The sequence below is a fragment of the Eumetopias jubatus genome, unplaced genomic scaffold (assembly GCF_037043125.1).
Source record: "Eumetopias jubatus isolate StellerSeaLion01/CBP00866 unplaced genomic scaffold, mEumJub1_p1.0 scaffold_3, whole genome shotgun sequence".
NCBI classification, from domain to species: Eukaryota; Metazoa; Chordata; class Mammalia; order Carnivora; family Otariidae; genus Eumetopias; species Eumetopias jubatus.
The window spans coordinates 141,926,392-141,950,243 of record NW_028274809.1 but is presented as its reverse complement, the minus strand read 5'-3'; the positions used below and the strand labels follow the sequence as shown (position 1 = coordinate 141,950,243).

Sequence of the window (23,852 nt, the reverse complement as noted above, 5' to 3'; positions counted from 1 at the left end):
AGTAATAAATACCTTCACTTTGAGGCATTTATTGCCCAGCTCTTGCACATGAATCTGTTTTAAGGTATCTTTAAGCAATCAGTGTCTGAATCAGAATGAGAACTCTATTCAGCCCTCTTCAGATCACCCAATGGGCATGGGTGTTCAACAGTGTGTTTCAGTTTAATCACTCTGCCTGGACTTAGGAACATGGTACTGTATAAAACTTGAAAGCCTAAAGTGTGAATACAAACATAATAATTGACAAACTAAATTTTGTTATGTGGTGTGCTAAAGTGAATAGAACATTAGCATAATAATCATACGATTTTGACTTTGGCCCTAGCTCATGATTTTGGGTCTCACTTTCATTACAGGAGGAGTCTGAACTAGGTTTATTCTTTCAAAATGCCCTTTGCTAGGTGCTCATGTCTACGCTGACAAACCTTGGACTCATCAGTGACCAAACAGGTTGGGCTAAAGGCCATTATTTTGATTATTTTTCTCTTAAAGAATTCCCTTCACAACAATATGTTCTGTGTAGATCTAGAATTACATATTTACAGAGCCATAACGGCTCTTTAAGTTTATTTTGCCTGGCTCCTTCCCTTCCTAAAGAAGACAACAGAAGCTGGAGAAGTAGCTTCCATCAGTTCGTATTTCAAGGCAGCAATCTCCTGTCTCTGAAGATTCAAAGCAGCACATTTTACATTTTAATCAGCAATGCGGATGTATAGAATTGGGATTGAATATTGTTTCTTATAACCCCTTAGAACTGTTAGTTTTGACAGAGCAATCAAATTATTGTTGAGAGTAAGATTGCAACTAAAAACAAACAAAACAAAACTTCAATAGAATGCTAGTTTGGAGGACCCTTAAAGGTCATGTCAACTGAAAAAGTAGAAGGTCATAACTGAAAAAATAGGAATGGGTACTGAAGGACATGAACACGCTGAAGAGATTCAGTGCTTTACTGAAGTGTGAAGAGTCCCTACAGCCTGGCGGGGACTTTTTGCCCTATTTAAAAATACAGCTAAGTTTAGAGTTCTCTGTGGATGACAAGAGCAATCTGTCATTTTAGTGTCTTCTCCCCCAAGCCCTCCCACACCAAGGGTTCTTCGACGCTGAGCGTGCACACCCGCCGCGAGGCTGCTATTCCCAAGTGCCCGCTTAGCCAGCTCGCTTGGGACGAGCTGTGAGCGGGTGGCGGCAGCCTGTTGATCCCATTTCCTCCGGCTCTGGTCCGGGTTAGGGAGTGGCTCTCCCAGGACCTCCAATGTTTTCGTGCTCGGGCACTGGTGTTCACATGGTTTCAGTGCATTGTTTTCTTCCAGGCAGTCTCGGTTAGCGCTTCGGTTTAGACATTTATTTTGCACTCTGTGGTCTTGGGCTGCGTGTACTCTCTTGTTTCTGCGCTCTCTCCACGCCCTTCCCAGTTTCCTGTTAGCCAAAGGGATCGCTTTTTCTGAACGAAAAGTTCTCAGAGCGGAGTGGAACCTCCCGGAAAATGCTCTTCTCTTCCGTGTGCGCCGGATGGAGGTGGGGGTGGGCCAGGAACTAAATACCGCGGTCGGGAGAGCTGAAAGGACCCGTACCCCGAGGCAGAGGCGGGAGAGGTATGGTTCATCGGAGATGCGCTGAGGGGTCGTGAGACGGGGGACAAGGGGCAGCGCCCATCCATCTGGGGGGCGGAAGGGACTTTTATTCAGCGGGAACTGTGCGGCGAGGCCCAAGGCTCTGGAGAGATTCTAGGTCTAGGGGGTGGCAGGGTGTACCCAAGGGAGTCGGGAGGAAGCTCTAGGTTCCCTTTCTACTCCAGGGGCCGTTCTTGCCCCAGGTGCCCGTGAGCCGAGGGAGGGAGCATAGCCACTGCCCGGCTTGCGGGGCTGGGCTGCGGAGGTTTCCTGTCCCTCCCCCGCCCCCCACTCCCGTCCATCCTGGGGACCCCAGGCCCCAGGGGGAAGTGGTAGGTTGCCCCTGTCACTCTGTCACTCCCACCCTCTCTACCCGTGCAGGTCGTATTCTGGGTCAGGAACCCTGTAACATCCCGAGGCTGGGTGCGCAGGGGGTCCCTAAGCGGGCCAGGGTCCGCGTCCCCTGTGCCCCACTGAGCTCGCCGCTCTGGCCGGAACCGGGCGGAGGGGCCTGGAGGGCCGCTGCCGGGAGGGGGTCTGATCCCCCGCGCCCCTTCGCCTGCGGGGGCGGCTGGGAGAGCGGAAGATGGCGGCTGCGGCCGGGCGCGGGGCTCTGGGCCCGGCTCGGACCGAGCGCACCCACTGACCGCCGCCGCCGCCCCCGCCGGGCGGTGCTGTGTCCCCGCAGGAGTCGGAGAGGATGGCCGGGGCCGGCGGCCAGCACCACCCTCCGGGCGCCGCGGGAGGAGAGACCGCCACGGCCGGCGCCGCGGTCACCCCCGCCGCTGCCTCGGCGGGGCCCGGAGACGATTCGTCTGACAGCGAAGCGGAGCAAGAGGGACCCCAGAAACTGATCCGCAAAGTGTCCACCTCGGGGCAGATCCGGACCAAGGTGAGGCGGGCCTAAGCGCGGCGTGGAAGGCGGGCGGCTTCGGGGTGGGGAAGAGGAGCTAGGGCGCCTGGGGCTCTAGGAGCGCGCTGGCGATCCCAGGAACGTGGGGCACAAGGTGAGGGCGGGGCCTGGCCCGGGGGCGGGGCCGGCGGAGCTGGACCGCCGCGCGGCAGGAAGGGATTCCCGGCCCGGGGCCGGAGGCCGTCAGGGTGGGCTCCCGGGGAGCTCGGCGGCCGACTTGGAGGAGAAGGGAACCAGCGGCTCGGCGGGAGCGTGGGAAAATGCTGAAGCGCTCTTGAGAGTTCCCACTCAGGGAACTTAGAAGGACTGTTTTTTTTGTCCTCCCTGAGTGCAGTGGTTTGGTGGAGTATGTGCCTTGCGCAGAGAGCCGAGTGCAGGCCGACCACCCAAAGATGCAAGAAGCCCCCCACCTTCCCTTCCCGCGGGCAGCAGCTGTCTCCTCCCCAGGACCACTCCAAAAGGGTGGGTGGGGAGGTGACAGCAAACAGCCCCCTTACCTCCCGCAGAAGCGAAGGCGCGACGCCTGTGTAAATGATGCTGGCGGTTAAACATACCCTGCGTGACACATCAGCAAGCCAGGCTATTGAGTCGTGGGTTCCTGCTGAGTGCAGGGTTCAGATCTTACCAGCCATGGTTATCTTAATGAAGATTAACCTCTTTGTGTTATATGGACATTAGCAAGCTGTGTTACTTTTATTTATGTAGCAGGTGCTTTTGACCCCTGAGGGCTCAAAGTTGGGAGTTTTAAACAGATCTTGAGCATATACATAGGAAATGCTTACCACACTGAAGGATTATTCATATTTTTCAGTTTTCATCATACTTTAAAAATCATCATACCTTAAAAGTCTGTTATCACTGGGGTACTTTAATGAGTTATTTGAAGAGAACCAATGAAATTATTGGGTTTGTGTGCTCTCTTTAAAAATAAACTTGCAAAAGTTAATTCTATAGTTACTTTTATGAGAATTTGTTTTTTTAAGGTCAGTGGACTCCTATATGAGAGTAGAACTTTTATTATGTGTTTCTGAAATCATGCTTTTATTAGCCTGCCTCCTTATTTTGTAAAATAAATACATGTAAGCACATGCAAGTGTTAACAAGATGCACTTAGCAAAGAGTCAAAGATTGCCTCGGTCATTTTTTTTTTTAACTGCCCATCCTGTAACTCATTTAATAGTGACATTTCTTCATTTAATAGAATCTATGATAAGTTAAGGATATGGGTTTAATATATTTTGAGAAGATAAAGGCTAAACAAGATAGGGACTTTCTAACAGTGCCTTTAACATTTGAAATCTTAATTTTAAAAAAGTTAATAAAACTGTGTTACTAATGGGCAAAATGGCAGGTTTAAAAAATGGCATATTTTATAGGTTCTTATGAAGTGGTTAAAATTCCAGGCAAACATATCAGAATTTACCAGTACATTTATACTACTTGAAAGAAAATTTAGAGATGGCTCTAATTTGAGTTAAGTTAAACAACAAATTGGGGGATACAATTAAAATTTGTAGGTCTCATGAATTCATGGTAATAACTAAGTTTATATTCTTTAAATTTTATATTATCTATGGTTTGGGGTAAAGCATGTTTTCGAGACTAAGAATAAATTCAAAAAGCACATTTGTTATTGGTTTTCCATTTAACTTTCTAATAAAAATATTTAGTGCATGATTTTTTCCATGATTAGAGAGGGATCATTAAATGAAATATTTCTTAAATTTCCCAAGATGTACTGAATTTCAGAAATTCTGCATTTTATACTAACTCAAGTTCATCAGCATTTTCATATACGAACACCTGAGATCCAGACCTAAATCTCCTGAGACTGGTGAGCCTCCAACTCTCCGCCTGACCCCCCACCTCAATCCAGACTGTTCATATATGCTACAGATTTCATCAGTTATATCTTTTTATCACACATACTGATTCTCAGGGAAGAGAGCTAGGGTAGGAAGGGGGATTCATAGAGTGAGAGCTGCTAAATTTGATCCAGGGAAGAGTTAAGAGAAAAGATCTTTTAGAAAAAGACTATACTTGCTCGATCATCTCCACAGGCAAGATGGGAGAGTCTGGAAGAGAATGAGGCCAGGACTAGCCCGAGGCCTAGTGGTTTTTGAGACAGAAAGCAGTTCTGGGGCGCTTGGGTGGCTCAGTTGGTTAAGCCTCTGGCTCTTGATTTCGGCTCAGGTTTTGATCTCAGGTCATGATCTCAGGGTCATGAGATCGAGCCCTGTGTTGGGCTCAGCACTCAGCATGGAGTCTGCTTGAGATTCTGTCTCTCCCTCTCCCTCTGCTCCTCCTCTGCTCATGCTCTCTCTCTCTCTCAAAATAAATAAATATATCTTAGAAAAAGAAATCAAAATATTTCTTAAATGAATAACTTAAATGAATAATCTATATATTATACACTTATATGTAATACTTCATATATATGGATATTATTATTATGAAAACATGGTACTTACTTTAGTTTCCTTGAAGAGCCTTATGGTCATGAAGTTGTTTGGTGAGTTTAGGTTTGGGGTAAAAAAGGCCACCAAAGTAATGACCTTATTTAAAATTGTTCTTTGTTGTATGGGCGCCTGGGTGGCTCAGTCGTTGGGCGTCTGCCTTCGGCTCAGGTCATGATCCCGGGGTCCTGGGATCGAGTCCCGCATCGGGCTCCCTGCTCCGCGGGAAGCCTGCTTCTCCCTCTCCCACTCCCCCTGCTCGTGTTCCCTCTCTCGCTGTGTCTCTCTCTGTCAAATAAATGAATAAAATCTTAAAAAAATAGATAAAATGTTCTTTGTTGTAAATACTGGTTAATGTTTTAAATAATTTGAATAATCTCAAATTAATTGTGGCATTTGGAAAGTATCCGGGTTTTTTCTTACTTGAAATAAGTAATGCATGCATATAATAGGCTATTCAAGAGTGTGAGAGGATATTCAGTGATGGGAGGGTATTCAGTGAAAAGTAATCTCCCTCTCACTCCAGACTTTCTAATCTTCATCACAGAGGCAACTGTTGACATATTTCTTGGTATGCTTCCAGAAAATGTCTATGAACATACATATGTTTCTTTAAAAAGTACAAATGGGAACATTCTGTACACAATGCTGTGTCTTGTTTGGAGTTCTAATACTATCATTTTCCTAATGGCATGTGCACATCTACCTCATTCTTTTTAATGGTGGGAAAGTATTCCATTATGTTAGGTTGAACTAAATGAATTTGCTAGGTCAGTAGGTCAAAAATGGTCAAGGGTAGGTCAAAAATCGTCAAGGCCCTGGGAGGTCCGGAAACTGGAAAGATGTTGGTGAAAGGGTACAAACTTTCAGTTACAGAGTGAATAAGTTCTGGGGATCTAATGTGCAGCATAGTGACTATGGTTAATAATCCTGTATTGTACCCTTGAAATTTGCTGAGAATGTATCTTCAGCATTCTTACTTTTTATTTTATTTTATCTTATTTATTTAATTTATTTTTTATTTTTATTTGAGACAGAGAGAGAGAGAGAGGGAGAGCCAGGCAGAGGGAGAAGTAGGCTCCTCGCTGAGCAAGGAGCCCCATGTGGGACTCGATCCCAGAACCCTGGTATCATGACCTGAGCTGAAGGCAGCCGCTGAACAGACTGAGCCACCCAGGTGCCCCAGCATTCTCACTTTTTAAAGATTTTATTTATTTATTTGAGAGAGAGAGAGCAGGGGGAGGGGCAGAAGGAGAAGGAGAGAGCTTCTCAAGCAGACTTCCCCCTGAGCGCAGAGCCTGACTTGGGGGTTGATCTCATGACTCTGAGATCATGACCTGAGCCAAAATCGAGAGTCAGATGCTCAACTGACTGAGCCACCCAGGCATCCCTAGATTTTAAGCATCCTTAAACACAAGCACACACACACACGTTAATTATGTGAGACACTGGTTATGTCAATTAACCTGATTGTGGCAATTATTTCACAATATGTATGTCTATCAAATTATCACGTTGTATACTTTATATATAATTTTGTTTGTCAGTTATATCTCAATAAAGCTGGAAAAAATGGTTGAATGTGGGAAATTTCATAACATGATATATCATTATTTAATTACCCAGTTCTCTATGGTAGGAAATATGGGTTATTTTAGGACAACACTAATCTCAGATTTGTTTTGTTTTGTTTTGTTTTGCAGTGGATATGATGACTTTTAAAGTAAAAAGTAAGACTGGCATGCTTTTAAAATTAGTGTGATTTAATAATAAAATTCTCCTGGACGTTTTAGTACCCTCCTCACACCCCCATTTTGTATACTCTTTGTTCTCCTTTTCATTTTTTTTTCCTGTTTCTTTGTCCTTGCTGTGTACTATTTTTCTATCTCTCTGTTTTTCACTTTTTTCCTTTCTCTGTATCAGCTAAGTAGAATTTTGGGTAGTCTCAGCTAGCTAGCCAGGTGCTAAACAGAAGATAATTTTACAGCTGCCTCTGTTTCCCCAAAGGAAAAAAAAATCCCTTACTTAAAAAAGTGGAAATGGTGCTGATGTGAGAAAGCCAATGGGAGCTGTAATTCATCCCTTGTCTTCCTCTCTCTTTATCCTTGGCTCTTATTCCTAATTCTTAGTTCTGTCTTAAGGAGAAGGTTGATTTTACATTCAGATTTACTGTTACAGAGAATTTCACAGGTATTTATTGAGAACGAGACATTCTGAAACAGCACTAGTATAAACTCAGACCACCTTGGTTTTGAACATGAATGTGAAAGAAGCTTTGTTTGCTTTTTGTTGGCTGATGAATACTGGGGCCCATGAATACAGGGACTGGCTGGAGGAACCTCGGTCAGATTTGTAGACTAAGATTGTTCAACCATCGTAAGCCACATGGTATCAACAAGTGAACCATCTCGGTGACTTTTTCAGACAAAAAAAATGACTCATCTCGGCAAAGGTCTTAAAGCTTCATGTGTCAAAAATGTCTCCTAATTAGGTTTATTGTGCTCTCATTGATCTGGCATTTCTATGTCTTCTTACAGTTAATTTGGAATATTGATGGGTCTTTCTTTTAATGGGTCTTTAAATTTAGGTGAAACATACCTAACCCCTGGAAAGATATTCAGAACTTTGCAACATTATATCTGGATTAAGATATCTCTTTAAGCACATTAAGAAAATCGTCACCACAATCTTCAATTAGTACCTTGGTTTTACTTTAACATGAAGGATGTATAAATAAATTCTTGTACCTTTATGGTGAGGCAGTATATGGAAATATTGATTTGTATTTTTCACTGCCTAATGAGATGCAGTTTGTGCAATTGAAACATTATCTTTCACTATAACTGTAGTTAGAGTAGTCTAGGGAAGACTTGCTCAGAATTTTTCAAATTGTAAGTGGCAGCCCCTTAGTGGGCCATGATGGTTTACATATAACATTTGAAACAGAGACAGAATAGATTAGAAAATATTACTTAAAACTTTTAACCACAGTTCTGAGTGGAATTGTTGGATTGGGTGATGATCCAAGTATGAGGAGAAACAGAAACATGGCTAGAAGACTGTTAAGAAATGAGAATAAAGTAATATCGACAGGTTTATTGTTCAGGAGCTCAATAGGATATGAGAAGCAAGTAGGAATTTTAACATTTTGCTAGGTGATGAGCCGGCAGATATTTTGAATAACAAGAATAATTAACATTCATCTAGGGCAGAACTTGGTGAGCTTTTTCCGTAGGGGTTCAGATAGTAGTTTTAAGCTTTGTGGGCCATAAAGTCTGTGTCAAAATTACTCAAATCTACTGTTGTTCTGTGAAAGCAGTCATAGACAATACTTAAATGAATAAGTGGGGAGATAAAACTTTAAGGACACTGGAATTTGAATTTCATACAGTTTTCAGGTATTCAGAAATATTCTTCATCTTCTTTTTTAAAAAAGCCATTTAAACATGTAAAAACCTTCTTCACTGATGGGCTGTACAAAATCAGGTGGCCAGAAGAAAATGGCCCATAGATTTGGCTGGTGGGCCATAGTTTTTTGACCCCTCTTCTAGGTGGTGGAAAATGGTACAGTTCGGTTTGCCAAGCACTGCAAACTTAAGGTGCTGCTCGATGCAATCAGCATTTAAGGGACCAAATAAAGCTAGATTTCAATCCATTTAAAAATCTCATCTTCGTAGAACATTTTATTTTTAGCTTGGTTTGCGTCTTTGCTTCCATTTTAATGTGAACTAAATATAGACTGGAAAATCTGAGTCCTGGTACAGTAATACATGGTATAACAGCTTTCTTTCCATTTTGATTACAAGTTAAACATGATATTCCGTTATTAAAGATAAGAGACATAATAAATAATTTACTAAACCTTTACATATAACTTAAGATGCCTTATTTGAAAGTATCTAAATTTAGAAAGCTTTTGCTTAGTTTAAGGTTGCATGTTTGCTGTTGTGGTAGGAGTGACAAAAGGTTATATGACACGACCATTGTCAACCACCCAGGGCTCCTGTTTCCAGGGTACGGGGTTTCACTCATATTGGATTTGTTAGGCTTTACTTACTCAGGAAATGTGTTTATAAGCAAAGGTTTTAATTAAAGAGAGTTTGTTTTATATCTAAGAATAGACCTTTGAAAAAGGCCATAACATGTTAGTACATTATTTTCCCTTGGCAAATTTGTGTGGTTTTGCTGGGTATCGAGTATATTTCTCTGTGAATATTTAGTCACTTGAAACACGCTTGTATTTTTGATTTGGTTAAGTGGCTTAAAATGGTCAATAATCATTATTGATAATAGCCTTAATTTAGGATTCAATTCACGTTGTTTCTGTTTTAGGTAGTCGTTTATTTATTTATTTTTTTCAAATGAACATATATAGTAATAATTCCCTCCACCTTGCTCTTTGTTATGAGGATATTTGGAAGACTATCAGGCTCTTGTTTTATACCAAAGAAATATGATTAACTTTATCATGTTTGGAGCTGGAATTTCTAACCTTCTCTCTGTGCCATTTGAATCCTACGACTTTTTCAAACCACCAGCATGTGATTTACTATAATAAATCTTTTTGTATAGGCTTGGGGCATTTATGTCAGAAATTTTAAAAGTCCTCTCTACTTAGCATTTTATTGTTTACAGAGCGGTTGTCGTAACTGAATAAACTGAATATGCATGAGCTAATTTAACAGTTGTGCGAAATTGCCTAAATTTTACAAATGCTAAATCTGAGACTCACTTTAATATCTGCTGAGTAAATGGCAGGCTGGAACTCAAAAGCAAGACTTCTAACTACTGTACCATTATTCCCTGGCACAGTGGACCCAATGGTAGGTTCTAGATTCCTTTTTTTCAGGAGTTCCATAAGCTTCTTGTTTTTTTTTTATTATTTCTTTTTATTATTATTTTTTAAAGATTTTATTTATCCATTCATGAGAGACAGAGGGGGAGAGAGAGAGAGAGAGAGAGAAGCAGAGGGAGAAGCAGGCTCCCAAGGAGCAGGGAGCCTGATGCAGGACTCGATCCCAGGACCCTGGGATCATGACCTGAGCCGAAGGCAGACGCTTAACCGTCTGAGCCACCCAGGTGCCCGCTTCTTGGGTTTTGAAGCCTTACCTCTACAGGGTACAGACCCAGACGGAGGCAGGCAGTCTCCACCTCTCTCCCCTCCTCGCCCTTCCCCCTCCCCCTCCCTTTCCTTCTCCAGTCCCAACCCCTTCCTCTTCCTTCCTGTCCTGCCCTTTATCAATTTGTTTAGTCTTTAAGCATATCTCTCACCAGTGTTATGGATTTTATAATGTCTTTTTGCATTTGAATCCCATGTTTTTAGTGACACGTTTAAGAGTGTGTGTTTGCAAAGTGAATTTCTGAATAAAAAATTTCAGCTGAAATTTCTCCTGATTTTAATTACTGTGAGCAAAATCATAGAACCACTTTGAAAAACATCTTTAGAAGGACTAATTTTGAAGAAATCCTTTTAGGTAGCTAACTCTGCAAATAGGTTTTCAAAGAAAACTGTTAGTTTCACTTCCATAAGGTAAGATGCTATTTTTAAAAGGTCATGATATAGCGTTAAAAAGAATTATATAGGGTAATTTTCCATGTGGCCTATTAAAACATAGTTGAGGAAAAAGTATGCGTAAAATTTATTTTTAACTACTTAAGGGATGGGAATGACATTTGGGGTGCCATTTTCTCTATTTTATTTAAATGAGAAATTTTGCCGGGCTGTATACCTGAGCAGGCATACTGTTTTGACTTGGATTGTTTGTACAAACTCATATAGTACTTTAAAATTACAACCGGGGTGCCTGGGTGGCTCAGTCAGTTAAGCGACTGACTCAGGTCATGGTCTCAGGGTCATGAGATTGAGCTACGCTTTGGGCTCAGCCCTGAGTGTGGAGCCTGCTTAAGATTCTCTCTCTCCCTCTCCAACCCCCGCCACGTTCTTGCTCTCTCGCTAAAAAAAAAAATTATAACATTAAAATAATGTTATAATGTAAAGTTAGATATCATTAATATATAATAAATATAAATTTTATATATGCTTACATATATAAATACATGTAATGTGTGTTATACATGCTATATGAACAAAATATATAATTATAATATAATGTTTTATGAATATGTTATATACATGTTACATATATGAACATATCTCTGTAGTTTGTGAAGCAGAATGGTAAAATGAGCAGCCCTGAATCCAGTGTAGGAACTAGAATACTTTCAGTACCATACATCCACCTGTGTGCTCCTTTTCTTTTTTACTCCTTTGTTGCCCCTCAATTCATTCAAAAAGATATTTACAGTGTTCCAAGCACCCTCATATGTGCCAGGGATTGAGCAATAAACAAAATAGACAAAAACCTCTGCCTTCATGGAGTTCACATTTTAATGCAGGGAGAAGTTATGAATTTATAAATATGTAAAATGTGTAGCATATTAGAAGGTGAGAAGTGCTGTAGAGAAAAAACATGAGTGGTGGATGGGTAGAAAGGGGAAAGTTCTTCCTGAGAAGGTGACATCTGAGCAAAGATCTTGAGGGAATGAGCCATGGACTTCTGAGGGAAAAGCAAAGTAGGCAGAAGGAACAGCAGATGCAAAGATCAAGAGGCAGAAGCTGTGATAAGGAGGGGGTCAGTGGGTCTGAAGTTGGGGGTGGTGGGAGTCAGGGGGAAGCAGGTAGAAAGTTGGAAGTAGGTTAACAATGTCAGAAGTAAGGTGGTACTATAGAGAAGAGTTCGTAGCCTGGGGTTCATGCATTCCATAGCATGGATGGGCTTTGGAGGGCTCCCCAAATTTTATATCTGTGTGTACATCCCTCAGAAGACTAAAACCATTGATTTGTAAAGGGGAATTGCAGGACGGACAATAAATGATAGATGAATAAAATACACACATACTATAACCAACTGCTGTCATGGTCATTTGGAGAAATGCTAAAATGGGGGGTGGGTTCAATGAAATGAATCGTGTTCAGTGGCATAGAATAGCAAGGTTCCTTTTGGGAGTTAGTAGTATTGGGTTTGCATCTCGGCTCTTTTGGGTACTATTAGGTGACCTTGGTCATGTGACTTAATGTGACAGAGAATGCTGTGCTCATCAGTTTCTGTTCCTCCTCTTCTTCCTGGCCCACCCTTGGATTTCATTCCCCCCTTGCAGATAGGTGGGGTTATGTAACTGAGTTCAGGCCAGGGGAATATGGGTGGGAGGGAGTGATGTTTGTCATTTGGCTTCTAAAGCCTTTTATGGGACTCTGTGTTTTGTCTCTTCTCTCACCTGCCAGCTAGATGTAGATTATCTAGTGAGAGGAGCTTGGATCCTTGAATGACTTCATGGAGCAGAGCCTCCTGCCCCTAAACCTCATGGGTCACACTGGATTGTGACACTAGAAGGAAATAGACCTTTATTGTGTTAAACCTCTGAGATTTGGGCATTGTTTGCTGTATCAGTTAGCATACTGTGACCAATACACTTCATTTCTGTGAACGCCAGCTTTCTCATTTGTAAAATGGATATAGTGATTTCTGCCTCATAGGGTAGGTAAGTAATGAATGATAAAGAAATATACCATATGCTTCGGTATCCTTGATAATTATTTTTTTAAAATTGGTATAAAATCTGGATAACTCAATTATTCACAATACATGTATTTTCTAAATACTTAATCAGTAGGGTATATAGACTACTGTTCTTTGTTGACTTTTTAAAAAACCTGGGGTGCCTGGGTGGCTCAGTTGTTAAGCGTCTGCCTTCGGCTCAGGTCATGATCTCAGGGTCCTGGGATCGAGTCCCACATCGGGCTCCCTGCTGGGCAGGGAGTCTGCTTCCCTCTCCCACTCCCCCTGCTTGTTTTCCCTCTCTCGCTGTGTCTCTCTCTGTCCAATAAATAAATAAAATCTTAAAAAAAATAAAAAAATAAAAGACTTGATAAGATTATTATGGTTTTATAGACCATTATTTTGTCATTAAAAATAAAATGTCTTTGCTACCATGAAGGGCCCTTTGGACTTGTGAAAACTCACACTGCAAGAGCGATGAGGATAGGCTTACTCTACTTGATGATTTTAGCTAGGGTCAGCCTTGTTTCTAGAGTAATGTATGTTACACATGTCTTATGGAAGAGTACTTTAATAGGAACGAGTTACCACTTTAGAGGTGGTAGTGGAAATAATTGGCCAGGTAGGTTTTTAGGTGCTTTTGTGGCAAATCTACTTTACCCTGGAATAATCTTCCTGACATCTTCCCTGTCTCCTCAAGTCCTATTTACTCCTCAGTCCACACTATCTGGCTTTTGCCCCAACCACTTCATGAAAACGTCTTTTGCAAAGGTCACTACCATCTAAATGCTAAAATCCAGTGGTCTCTTTTAGTTTTCACTCAACTGTATTTCGTGCCAATTTTGATGCTGTTGACCATTTTTCTCACATCTTTCCCTTTTGTTTTCAAGGTTTGAATTTCTCTTATCTTTCTTATTAGCTTTTTACTGCCTGTCCATCTCTAGCCCTGACTCCTTTGGCTAATGCTAAATGTTTTTGTTTCCTAAGATTCTTATTCTGTTTGCCTCTGTCTTAGTTAATGTGATCGATTAGATTAGACTTCCATGAGCAGCTGTACCAGTCTTTCCTTAGCCTGTGCTCTTTCCTGAGACCTGGACCTGTATTTCCTTTGCCTACCAGTGCTGACTCTAGTGGGTCCTCTAGCCAAATCAGCCTTGACATTCTCAAACCCAACAGGTATGTTCACAATCTCCTCACCTACTGGGCACATTTTGCTTCACTACTTTTATATCTTACAGGATTTGCCTCCTAGTTAACTTTGACTCTTTATCTTGCTAATCATCTTCATTAACTCATTTGCTGTCAGCATATATGCATTCAGAGCCTACTCTGGCTGGGCAGAGTGCTAGGCCCGGTGGACCGAGCCCTGTGTGAAGCAGACACATGGAGCTTCTTCATGGAGCTCAGTCAGCAGTCACCAAATGTGGTCAATTCTGTTTTGTCATACATTATCTCATTTAATCTTCATAACAAAGCTGTTAAGTAGGTAGGTACAACTATTATATTCATTTTAGAAATGAGGAAACTAAGAATTAGAAAGTAACTAACTTGCCTAAGGTCACACGGCTCTCCAGTGACCGGCTTGATGCCTGGTTTAAAACTAAGATGATATACTATCCCTTTGTCTACTATGTGTGTTTGTTGTGAATTCATCCCTTTACTTTTATTTCTATTGCTACTTACCCTAACTTCATTTAACCTGCAAAATTTATCATTTCGATGTTTGCAATGGATTTCCTCTCTGGTCTGCTGCCAGAGTTATCTCTGTGAGAGGGAAGTATGATCATAACACATTTCGCATGAATCTTAGACATTGCCCATTACTAGTGGAATAAAGTTGAAATTTCTTAGCATGTCTTAGTAGGTCTTTCTCAGTTTGATAGTAAACTTACCTTTCTATTCGTTTAGCCAGTATTTACTGCGTACTGTTGTCGGTGCTGGAATAGTAAAATAACATAAAAAAATCCTGCGTACTAGATCTTACATTCTATCGAAGGAGAAGTTAATACACATATACAAATGTGTATCAGATGTTCATAAGCATAATGAAGGAAAATAAGACAGGGTAAAAGGGGAGGGAGTGATGGGGTGGTGTATGTGTGTGTGGAAGGTATTTGGGTTGACTAGGTCCAAAGAAGGACTCTCTTCGGTGAAGTGATTTTGAACAGAGATCTGAATGAAGTGACGTGAGCCATGCAGATATCTGGTGTTGGAACATACCAGGCAGAGTCAGAGCCATGGTACTCCAGTTGTGTTTTCTGTCACTGTCATCCTGTGGCTGATCATGACAAACTCTTCTCTGTTCCTAAAATAAGGCAGATACTGTGGTACCTCCAAGTGTTTTCACGTGATATTCGTTCTACCTGAAATGCTCCCTTTTCCCTATTTCTCTGCCTGATTTATTTATTTTATTTTTAAAAAGCTTTTATTTATTTGAGAGAAAGAGAGAGAAAGCAAGAGCATGGGGAGAGGCAGAAGGAGAAGCAGACCCCCTGCTGAGCAGGGAGCCCGATGTGGGACTCGATCCCAGGACCCCAGGGTCATGACCTGAGCCGAACGAAGGCTGATGCTTAATTGACTGAGCCACCCAGGCATCCCTGTCTGATTTATTTTTATGTACTATTATTTCCCAATATTTCTGAAAATATTTGAAGTGGCTTATGTTCAATATTGTGTATCAAGCTTAGGTAAAATATAGATAGGACTATGAGACCAAGAATGTTAGTAGGTTAGTCTATAAAGCAGGGTGTTTGTGTCCTATCTATCTATCTATCTATCATCTATCTATTGTTAAAGATGAGTTGTAAATTTGGCCCCAAGCTTCCTGGTAGCCAAAGCAACAAGATCATTTACAAAATTTTATTGTCAGGGAAAAAATTTTTTTTCTAGGTCCCAAGGAAATGTGTCTGTTAGTCTTCCATGTGGGAGTCACTGAGGGATGAAGTAGATGCTCCCCTCACCAATATCTGGGGCAGGATGGGATCTCGTGCAGGCCTGGTCTTTTCTGAGAGCAGGATTGTTAATCCAGAGGATGCAGTAGATTCAAGAGTAGGCGCTTTTGGAAGTTCTTTTCTGATCGTTTCAGTTTTCTTCGTGGAATAAGAAGTTAGATCATCAGCTGAGAATAAGATGGGGGAGAGGATCTTAGAGATCTAGGAAAGAAGAAAAGGTGTGAAATACTTGAATAGGAGAATGGGAAAGGGGATGGAGTAGAGACATGCAGTGTGAATATCAGGTGGCATTTCGGGCACACCTGAGGCAAGTGACCATGAATTGAAGGTAAGCGCCATCAGCCTGGCTGTGGGACCATGTTCAACTGCGTGGCTGTAGGCACAGAATAAATAGAGAACTGAGTTAAGCCAGGGTTGTGGTTTGGTTAAATAAGTATGGCAGAGCAAGAGGGGACAGGAAGATTGAAGGTGGATGCAAGGGAGAGATTACAATGACAAGCTCTGGAATTTATGTTGGGTAAAGAATGAGCACTCGAGACGTCTTAGGAAATGACTATGGGACCAAGTAGCTAAGGAAGGGTAGAAGAGAAAATCATTGCAAAGAATTAAATTTTAGCCACTCAAAGAAGAAGAGAGAAAGAAAAGAAAGTCTACTAAAAAAAGCTATAGAGTTCTAATTATTTTATTTAAAAATTTTTAAGAGGTGGAGAGGCAGAGGGAGATGGAGAGAGAGAATCTTAGGCAGGCTCCATGCCCACTGCAGAGCGGGACTAGGGGCTTGGTCTCACAAACCTGAGATCACGAGCTGAGCCAAAATCAAGAGTCGGATGCTTAATTGACTTAGCCACCTAGGTGCCCCCAGTATTAATTATTTTAAATATGCTTTAAAAATAGGTTTTGCTGGGGAATGCTTTAAATGCTTTAAAAATAAATATGCATTAAAAATAGGTTTTGCTGGGGAAATCTCTGGATCATGTATGCATAGCTGGGGTCTCTTCATTAGTAAAATACAAAGAATATTTTACTTAGAACATGAAAATAGTTCCTCAAAGAAATAAATGGATCTGGGTTGGAATTTAAAAAAAACAATAACATACAAATGAAACCTTAACATGCATTAAGTAACCCATGAGCCCTAGTTCTAGTTCTTATTGATTAAGTCAAGAACCTCTCCAAGTTTTAGTTTCCTCATATTTAAATTTTCATAAGGTTCTTGTGAGGATTGAAGAGATAAAGTCCTTAGCTCAGTGCCTGGCACACAGTAAGTGCTAGTAAATGTTACCACATATTCAAGAATCTTGAGGGGCACCTGGGTGGCTCAGTCGGTTAAGCATCTGCCTTCAGCTCAGGTCCAGATCCCAGAGTCCTGGTATTGAGCCCCATGTCGGGCTACCTGCTCAGCAGGGAGCCTGCTTCTCCTCTGCTCATGCTCTCTCTCAAATAAATAAATAAATAAAATCTTAAAAAAAAAAACCACACAAACAGAAGCTTGAGGTGAAGGGCACTCTTTCCAGAGGGTGCTTTTGCACTTAGAAGGATGCAAGGGAGTGAGGTGCTAGTGAAATCTTTGGTCATAGTGAAAATCCCTGTATGTATCCAGCCTTTGGCAGGCCAGAGTCTAAGCTGTGTAATTGTAAACCTTTTGGTAGGTTGATAAGGGGATGGAGATGTGCTCATAGATCTAGCTAAGATTCCACAGTAGGAAGGGAAGAATGTTGAAGGAGATTCAACTTTCCCATGTTATCATCATCCATACATATCACAACAGTGCTAAATTATTACCATTCAAGCATTCATGGTCTTTCCCTTCTTCTTCTTCTTTTTTAAAAATGATTTTATTTTTAAGTAATCTCAACACTCAATATGGGATTTGAACTCACAACCCCAAGATCAAGAGTTGCATGCTCTACCGACTGAGCCAGCCAGACTCCCCTCCCCTCCTTTTCTTAATGAGGAAGGCTTCTAATATGTTCTATCAGCTCCTTCATTCTCCTTTGTTACAGAGTACAATGGTGGATATAAGGAGGGGACAGGAAAATACTCATTCTATGGCATTATTACCTTCAGGGCCCCAGTGTGTGTGGTGTAATTGAGAAGCTGGAATGAATAGGGGAAGTCACATGTGCTGACATTCCTGTCAAGGCAAACTGTGAACATACATGAGACGTTCCCTGGAAAATTTTTAGTGAAGGGAGAGGACTAGGGTCCTACATGAGCAAGTAAAGTATGGATTATTGTCTTCACCGTGACCCCATTTATACCTATAGGCTGAGATATAGTTTAATTAACCATCTATACAATATGAGCACATGATACATAAAACATTTAAATTATAAAGCAGTCATACACTCATATTCATAGCAGCATTATTCACAAGAGCCGAAAAGTAGAGGCAACTCAAATGTCCATTGACGAATGAATAAAAAACCAAAACTTAGTATATACATGCAATCGTCTTAAAAAAGGAAAGAATTCTGACACATGCTACAACGTGGATGAACTTTGAGAACATTATGCTAAGTGAAATAAACCAGCTACAAAAGGACATAAAATCCAACTTAGATGAATTACCTAAGAGTAGTCAGTTTCAGAAAGACAGAAAGGGTGGTGGTTGCCAGAGGCTGCGGGAAATTAGGGAATGGGGAGTTAGTGTTTAATGGGTTCAGAGCTTCATTTTTGCAAGATGAAAAGAGTTCTGTGGATGGATGGTGGTGATGGTTGCACAACCATGTGATTATACTCAATGCCACTAACCTGTACACTTAAATATGGTTAAGATGGTAAGTTTTATGTTAAGTGCATTTTGCCATAATTAAAACCAATGATAAAGTAGGCTTCATAGGATTGGCCCACTGTAAACTCAAATGGTATTACAAGATTTTTTTAGTGAGATAAAAATGAAAAATAAGTTTAAGAAATGTACAGAATATCATGAAAACATCAAGAAAACTATGAAACTTTGCTGAGGTACAAAAAGAATCTGGATGAATGCTGTAAGTTTTATTGGGTTTACCTCTAAATTTTACACAATTACAAATACATTTGCTATTTGAATTTGGGCTAACTTACTAAAATGATATGTAAGGTCATAAAATAATACATATTGAAAAGAAAGAGTAACAAGGGGGCCTTAGCCAATCAGATGTAATTAATTTAGCCCAAAGCTACAAAAACAATGAATGTGGCTTTGATAAGGGAATAAATTGAAAGATAAATGGAACAGAATTAAAAGTTCAGAAACTTGCCCATAAATATATAAGAATATACTTTACAATAATGATAATATTTCAAGTGGGGAAAAATGGATTACTCAATAATTCCTCTTGAGGCAACTGGCTCACCATTTAGTTAAAAAAATTGGAAGCCCAATCATTACCTCGCAGTATGGACTACAAACTTTCCAGATTTGATAAAGATCAAATTTATAATAAACAAATCATAAAAGTACTAGAATAAATAGAGGTAAGTAATTGCATAGTTTCAGGGTTGGAAAGAATTTTAAAATGTGACACTAAGGAAGAAAATAGAAAGTAAAAGCTTGTGGAATCCTGACATATTGAAACTCACCATATACTAAGTGACAAGGCAAATAATTTCTCAGACCTCTTCGGTGTTTAGCCAGAAAGATTATTTCTCATTCTTTGTTTATGATACAAATGTCCAATAATAAAGAACTGGTTACATTAATATGCTGTATCTATATCAAAAAATTCCGGGGCGCCTGGGTGGCTCAGTTGGTTGGGCAACTGCCTTTGGCTCAGGTCATGATCCTGGAGTCCCGGAATCGAGTCCCGCATCGGGCTCCCTGCTTGGCGGGGAGTCTGCTTCTCCCTCTGACCCTCTTCCCTCTCCTGCCCTCTATCTCTCATTCTCTCTCTCTCAAATAAATAAATAAAATTAAAAAAAAAATTCCATCAAGTACACAGTATCTGGCAGGCATTTGATGTTCAGTAGGTACTAAGAGAGTAGATAAATGAACAAAAGCATCATCTTGACGTGGAAGGTACTCACAATATATAGGGCAGAAAAAAGAGATTGTAATATGTATAGACTCTGGGCCCCAGGAAAGGACATAACAGAGATATAGTGATTTCTCATTGTATTGTGGAATTATGGGTATTTGCTCTTTTCTTATTTCTTTTTTTTTCTTTTTTGTTTTTATTTTAATTCTAGTTAGTTAACATACAGTGTTATGTTAGTTTCAGGTATACAATATAGTAATTCAGCACTTCCCTACATTAGTTACCCTGTGCTCATCTCAACAAGTATACTCCTTAATCCCCATCACCTATTTAACTCATGGGTTTGTTTGATGTAATTAAGTCTGTTTCTTGATTTTTCTCTTTCTCTCTTATTTTTTTTCCTTTGCCTGTTTGTTTCTTAAATTCCACATATGAGTGAAATCATATGATATTTATCTTTCTCTGATTTTGCTTAGCATTGTACTCTGTAGCTTCATCCATATTATTGCAAATGGCAAGATCTCAATCTTTTTATGGCTGAATAATATTCCATTATATATATATATATGTTCTTGATATATATATACATACACACACACACACACACACACAGACACACACACACATCACATCTTCTTTATCCATTATCAATTGATGGACACTTGGGCTACTTCCATATCTTGGCTATTATAAATAACACCACGATAAATATAGGGGTGCCTATATCCCTTTAGTGTTCTTGTATTCTTTGGGTAAATACTCAGTAGTGTGATTGCTGGATCATAAGGCACTTCTATTTTTAACTTTTTGAGGAACATCCATGCTGTTTTCCACAGTGGCTGCACCAGTTTGCATTCCTACCAACAGTGCATGAGGGTTCCTTTTTCTCCACATCCTCGCCAACACCTGTTGCTTCTTATGTTGTTGATTTTAGCCATTCTGACAGGTGTGAGATGATAATCTCATTGTAGTTTTGATTTCCATTTCCCTGATGATGAGTGATGATGAGCATCTTTTCATGTGTCTGCGGGCCATCTGTATGTCTTCTTTGTAGAAATGTCTGTTCACGTCTTCTGCCCATTTTTAAGTTGGAGTATTTGTTTTGTTTGGTGTTGAGTTGTATAAGTTTTTTTATTGGATACTAACACTTTATCAGATATATCATTTGCAAATATCTTCTCCCATTCCGTAGGTTGCCTTTTAGTTTTATTGATTGTTTCCTTTGCTGTGCAGAAGGTTTTTATTTTGATGCAGTCCAATAGGTTATTTTTGCTTTTGTTTCCTTTGCCTCATGAGACATATCTAGAAAGAAGTTGCTATGGCCATTGTCAAAGAAGTTGCTGCCTATGTTCTCTTCTAAGATTTTTATGGTTTCAGGTCTCACACTTAGGTCTTTAATGCATTTTGAATTTATTTTTGTGTATGGTAGAAGAAAGCGGTACAGTTTCATTCTTTTGTATGTTGCTATCCAGTTTTCCCAGCACCATGTGTTAAAGAGACTGTCTTTTTCTCATTGGGTATTCTTTCCTGCATTGTCAAAGATTAATTAACCATGTAATTGTAGGTTCATTTCTGGGTTTTCTATTCTATTCTGTTGCTCTAGGTGTCTATTTTTGTGCCAATACCATACTGTTTTGATGACTACAACTTTGTAGTGTAACTTTAAGTCCAGAGTTGTGATGCCTCCAGCTTTGCTTTTCTTTTTCTAGATTGATTTGGCTATTTGGGGTCTTTTGTGGTTCCATACAAATTTTAGGATTGTTTGTTCTAAATCTGTGAAAAATGCTGTTGGTATTTTGGTAGGGATTGCATTTAATGTATAGACTGCTTTGGTTAGTACAGACATTTTATCAGTATTTGTTCTTCCAATCCATGAACATGGAATGTCTTTCTATTTCTTTGTGTCATCTTCAATTTCTTTCATTGGTGTTTTATGGATTTCAGTGTACAGATCTTTCACCTCATTGGTTAGGTTTATTCCTAGGTATCTTATTATTTTTGGTGGTATTATTAAATGGGATTGTTTTCTTAATTTCTCTTTCTGCTGCTTCATTATTGGTGTATAGAAATGCAACAGATTGCTGTATGTTGATTTTGTATCCTGCAACTTTACTGAATTCATTTATCAGTTCTAGCAGTTTTTTTGTGGAGTCTATCAGGTTTCCATGATATAGACTATCATGTCATCTGCAAATTGTGAAATTTTTACTCCTTCCTTGCCAATTTGGATGCCTTTTATTTCTTTTTGTTGTCTGATTGGTGTGGCTAGGACTTCCAGTGCTATGTTGAATAAAAGTGGCGAGAGTGGACATCTTGACATCCTGACCTTAGAGGGAAAGCTCTCAGTTTTTCCTCATTAAGGATGTAAGCTGTGGATTTTTCATAGATGGCCTCTGTTATGTTGATGTATGTTCCCTCTAAACATACTTTGTTGAGGGTTTTTATTGTTTATTTCTATTTTCAATTCTATTTTACAGGTTACACATTTGCTTTTGCAATAAGAAAAACCTTTAGCTTTTAAATTTGGAGGTATCTCATTACAGAAAGATGAAAAGATAAATTTTGAATTTTTATACACCAAAGGAATTCAAATACCACTCACTTTGTATTAATAAAACATCTGATAATTAGGTGGTGTAATACTTCCTATTAATGGAGGTGGATTCAACATTTCTGTAGGAATAATCAAAGATAGATGGTATTACCCACCTAGCAGTATGCATTAATTTTTCTGATTCTATATAAAGGAATAATTAAATAATAATTCAGTAATTTATTATTTGTGTAAAAGCAAAAACAAAAACAAAACCCCTACTGGTATGCTCTGTATTTATTGATATGATTATTATAAAGATGTTATTGAGATATTAGAAGCTGAAAGTCTGCATAACCTAATTTTTATAATAAGCAAAAGGTTAAATATTGATAATAAAACCAGTAGTCCGTCAGACAGATTGTTGAAATTTGCCAGATTTGTAAATAGAATAATATGGCTGAACTTACCTTAAATATTAATTTAAAAAACTTGATAATAAAAAGCCTTGGCTATTGGTAGCATTTGTAAAACTTAATTGAACAAAAATTTTTAGTAAACTGTGTTGTATTGACAGAATACTAATAGGAACTTGTTTGATAAAATGTACCTCTTTTGTGAAAAATTCTGTTCTTTCAGCCCCTGAAATAGTATAAGCACATCTACTAGAAATTTTTTGTATGCAAAAACCATTGGAATGTATTTTGACACGATAAGACAAAACATATGGCCCAGGCCAGTGATGACATACAGCCAATGACCAATAGTGAGATGCTGCTTTTGCATCACTGTGAGGTTAGAAGTCATACCTTCCCACGTCCAGCAATCTTTAGTGCAGCTTTGCTGGTGCTACTGTGTAACACAGCACAACATTTAGTACAGCTTTTCACACAATAAATAACACTACATACATGTACTTAACATTGTATTTGGTGGATCCTACTTCTTTATGGATTCCATATTTGCTAATTTGCCTACTCACTAAAACTTATTTGTAACTCCAAAATCAATACTTGCCAAGCTTTTGTGGTCATTGGTGGACATGTGTAGAGTCGGGAGAAATTTGAGCTGCTGCATGAACATATCACCAGCTGGGGTTGATCCAGGTGACAGTCTGCTTTCCCAGAGAGCAAACAAGTGACCTTTTTGTGATCTATTTAGTGAGACGTTTTTCACATTTTTGTGCACTTGTTGTTTAAAACTGGCCCCAAGCCTAGTCCTGAGATGCTGTCTAGAGTTCCTAAAATCAAGAAGGTTGCACATGCCTTAAGGCAAAAATAGGTGTGTTATCTAAGCTTCCTTGAAGTGTGAGTTAAAGTGCTATTGACCATGGGTTCATTGTTAATGGATCAAAACTAAATATTAAACAGGGCATAAAACAGGGCTAAGAATTGATCAGTTGATGGAATGGCTCACAGGAACTTAGCCCTTCATTTCCCCTAGGAGCTTTGGTTCAGTATTCACTAATTCGGTGTTCACAGAGACTGTAATTTTTAGTTTCTTGAGTTTTGAGGTATCTTTTTGTTGTTGTTCTATTCAGTATTTTTTATTAAAAAATTATTACTATTAATTAAATAATTAATTATTAAATTTTCGGTATAATGCATAAAATATTATGTTAATTTTAGATATACAACATAATGGTTCAATATTTTGTATTGAATATTTGTATATATTGCAAAATGATCACAATAAGTCTAGTTGGCATCCATCACCATACATAGTCACAAATACTTTATTCTTGTGATGAGGACTTTTAAGATACACTGTCTTAGCAATTTTCAAATATGCAATATAGTATTATTAACTACAATCACCATGCTGTATGTTATATCCCCATGACTTACTTATTTTATAACTGGAAGTTT

At 39.5% G+C, this 23,852-nt stretch overlaps 1 protein-coding gene across 2 annotated transcripts in view; it reads left to right on the top strand.

Annotated features, from left to right (window-relative positions):
- The window catches only part of DGKH (diacylglycerol kinase eta), a 168,366-nt gene that overhangs the window by 4,466 nt on the left and 140,048 nt on the right, over positions 1 to 23,852 (top strand). Inside the window, exon 2 of one of the 2 annotated variants that reach the window (XM_028107216.2) lies at positions 2,302 to 2,505. In XM_028107216.2, coding sequence (XP_027963017.1) covers positions 2,302 to 2,505 — 204 coding nt within the window. Of the gene's footprint in view, positions 1 to 2,301; positions 2,506 to 23,852 lie in introns of those variants that run through there. The other variant, XM_088021852.1, reaches the window with a different exon arrangement.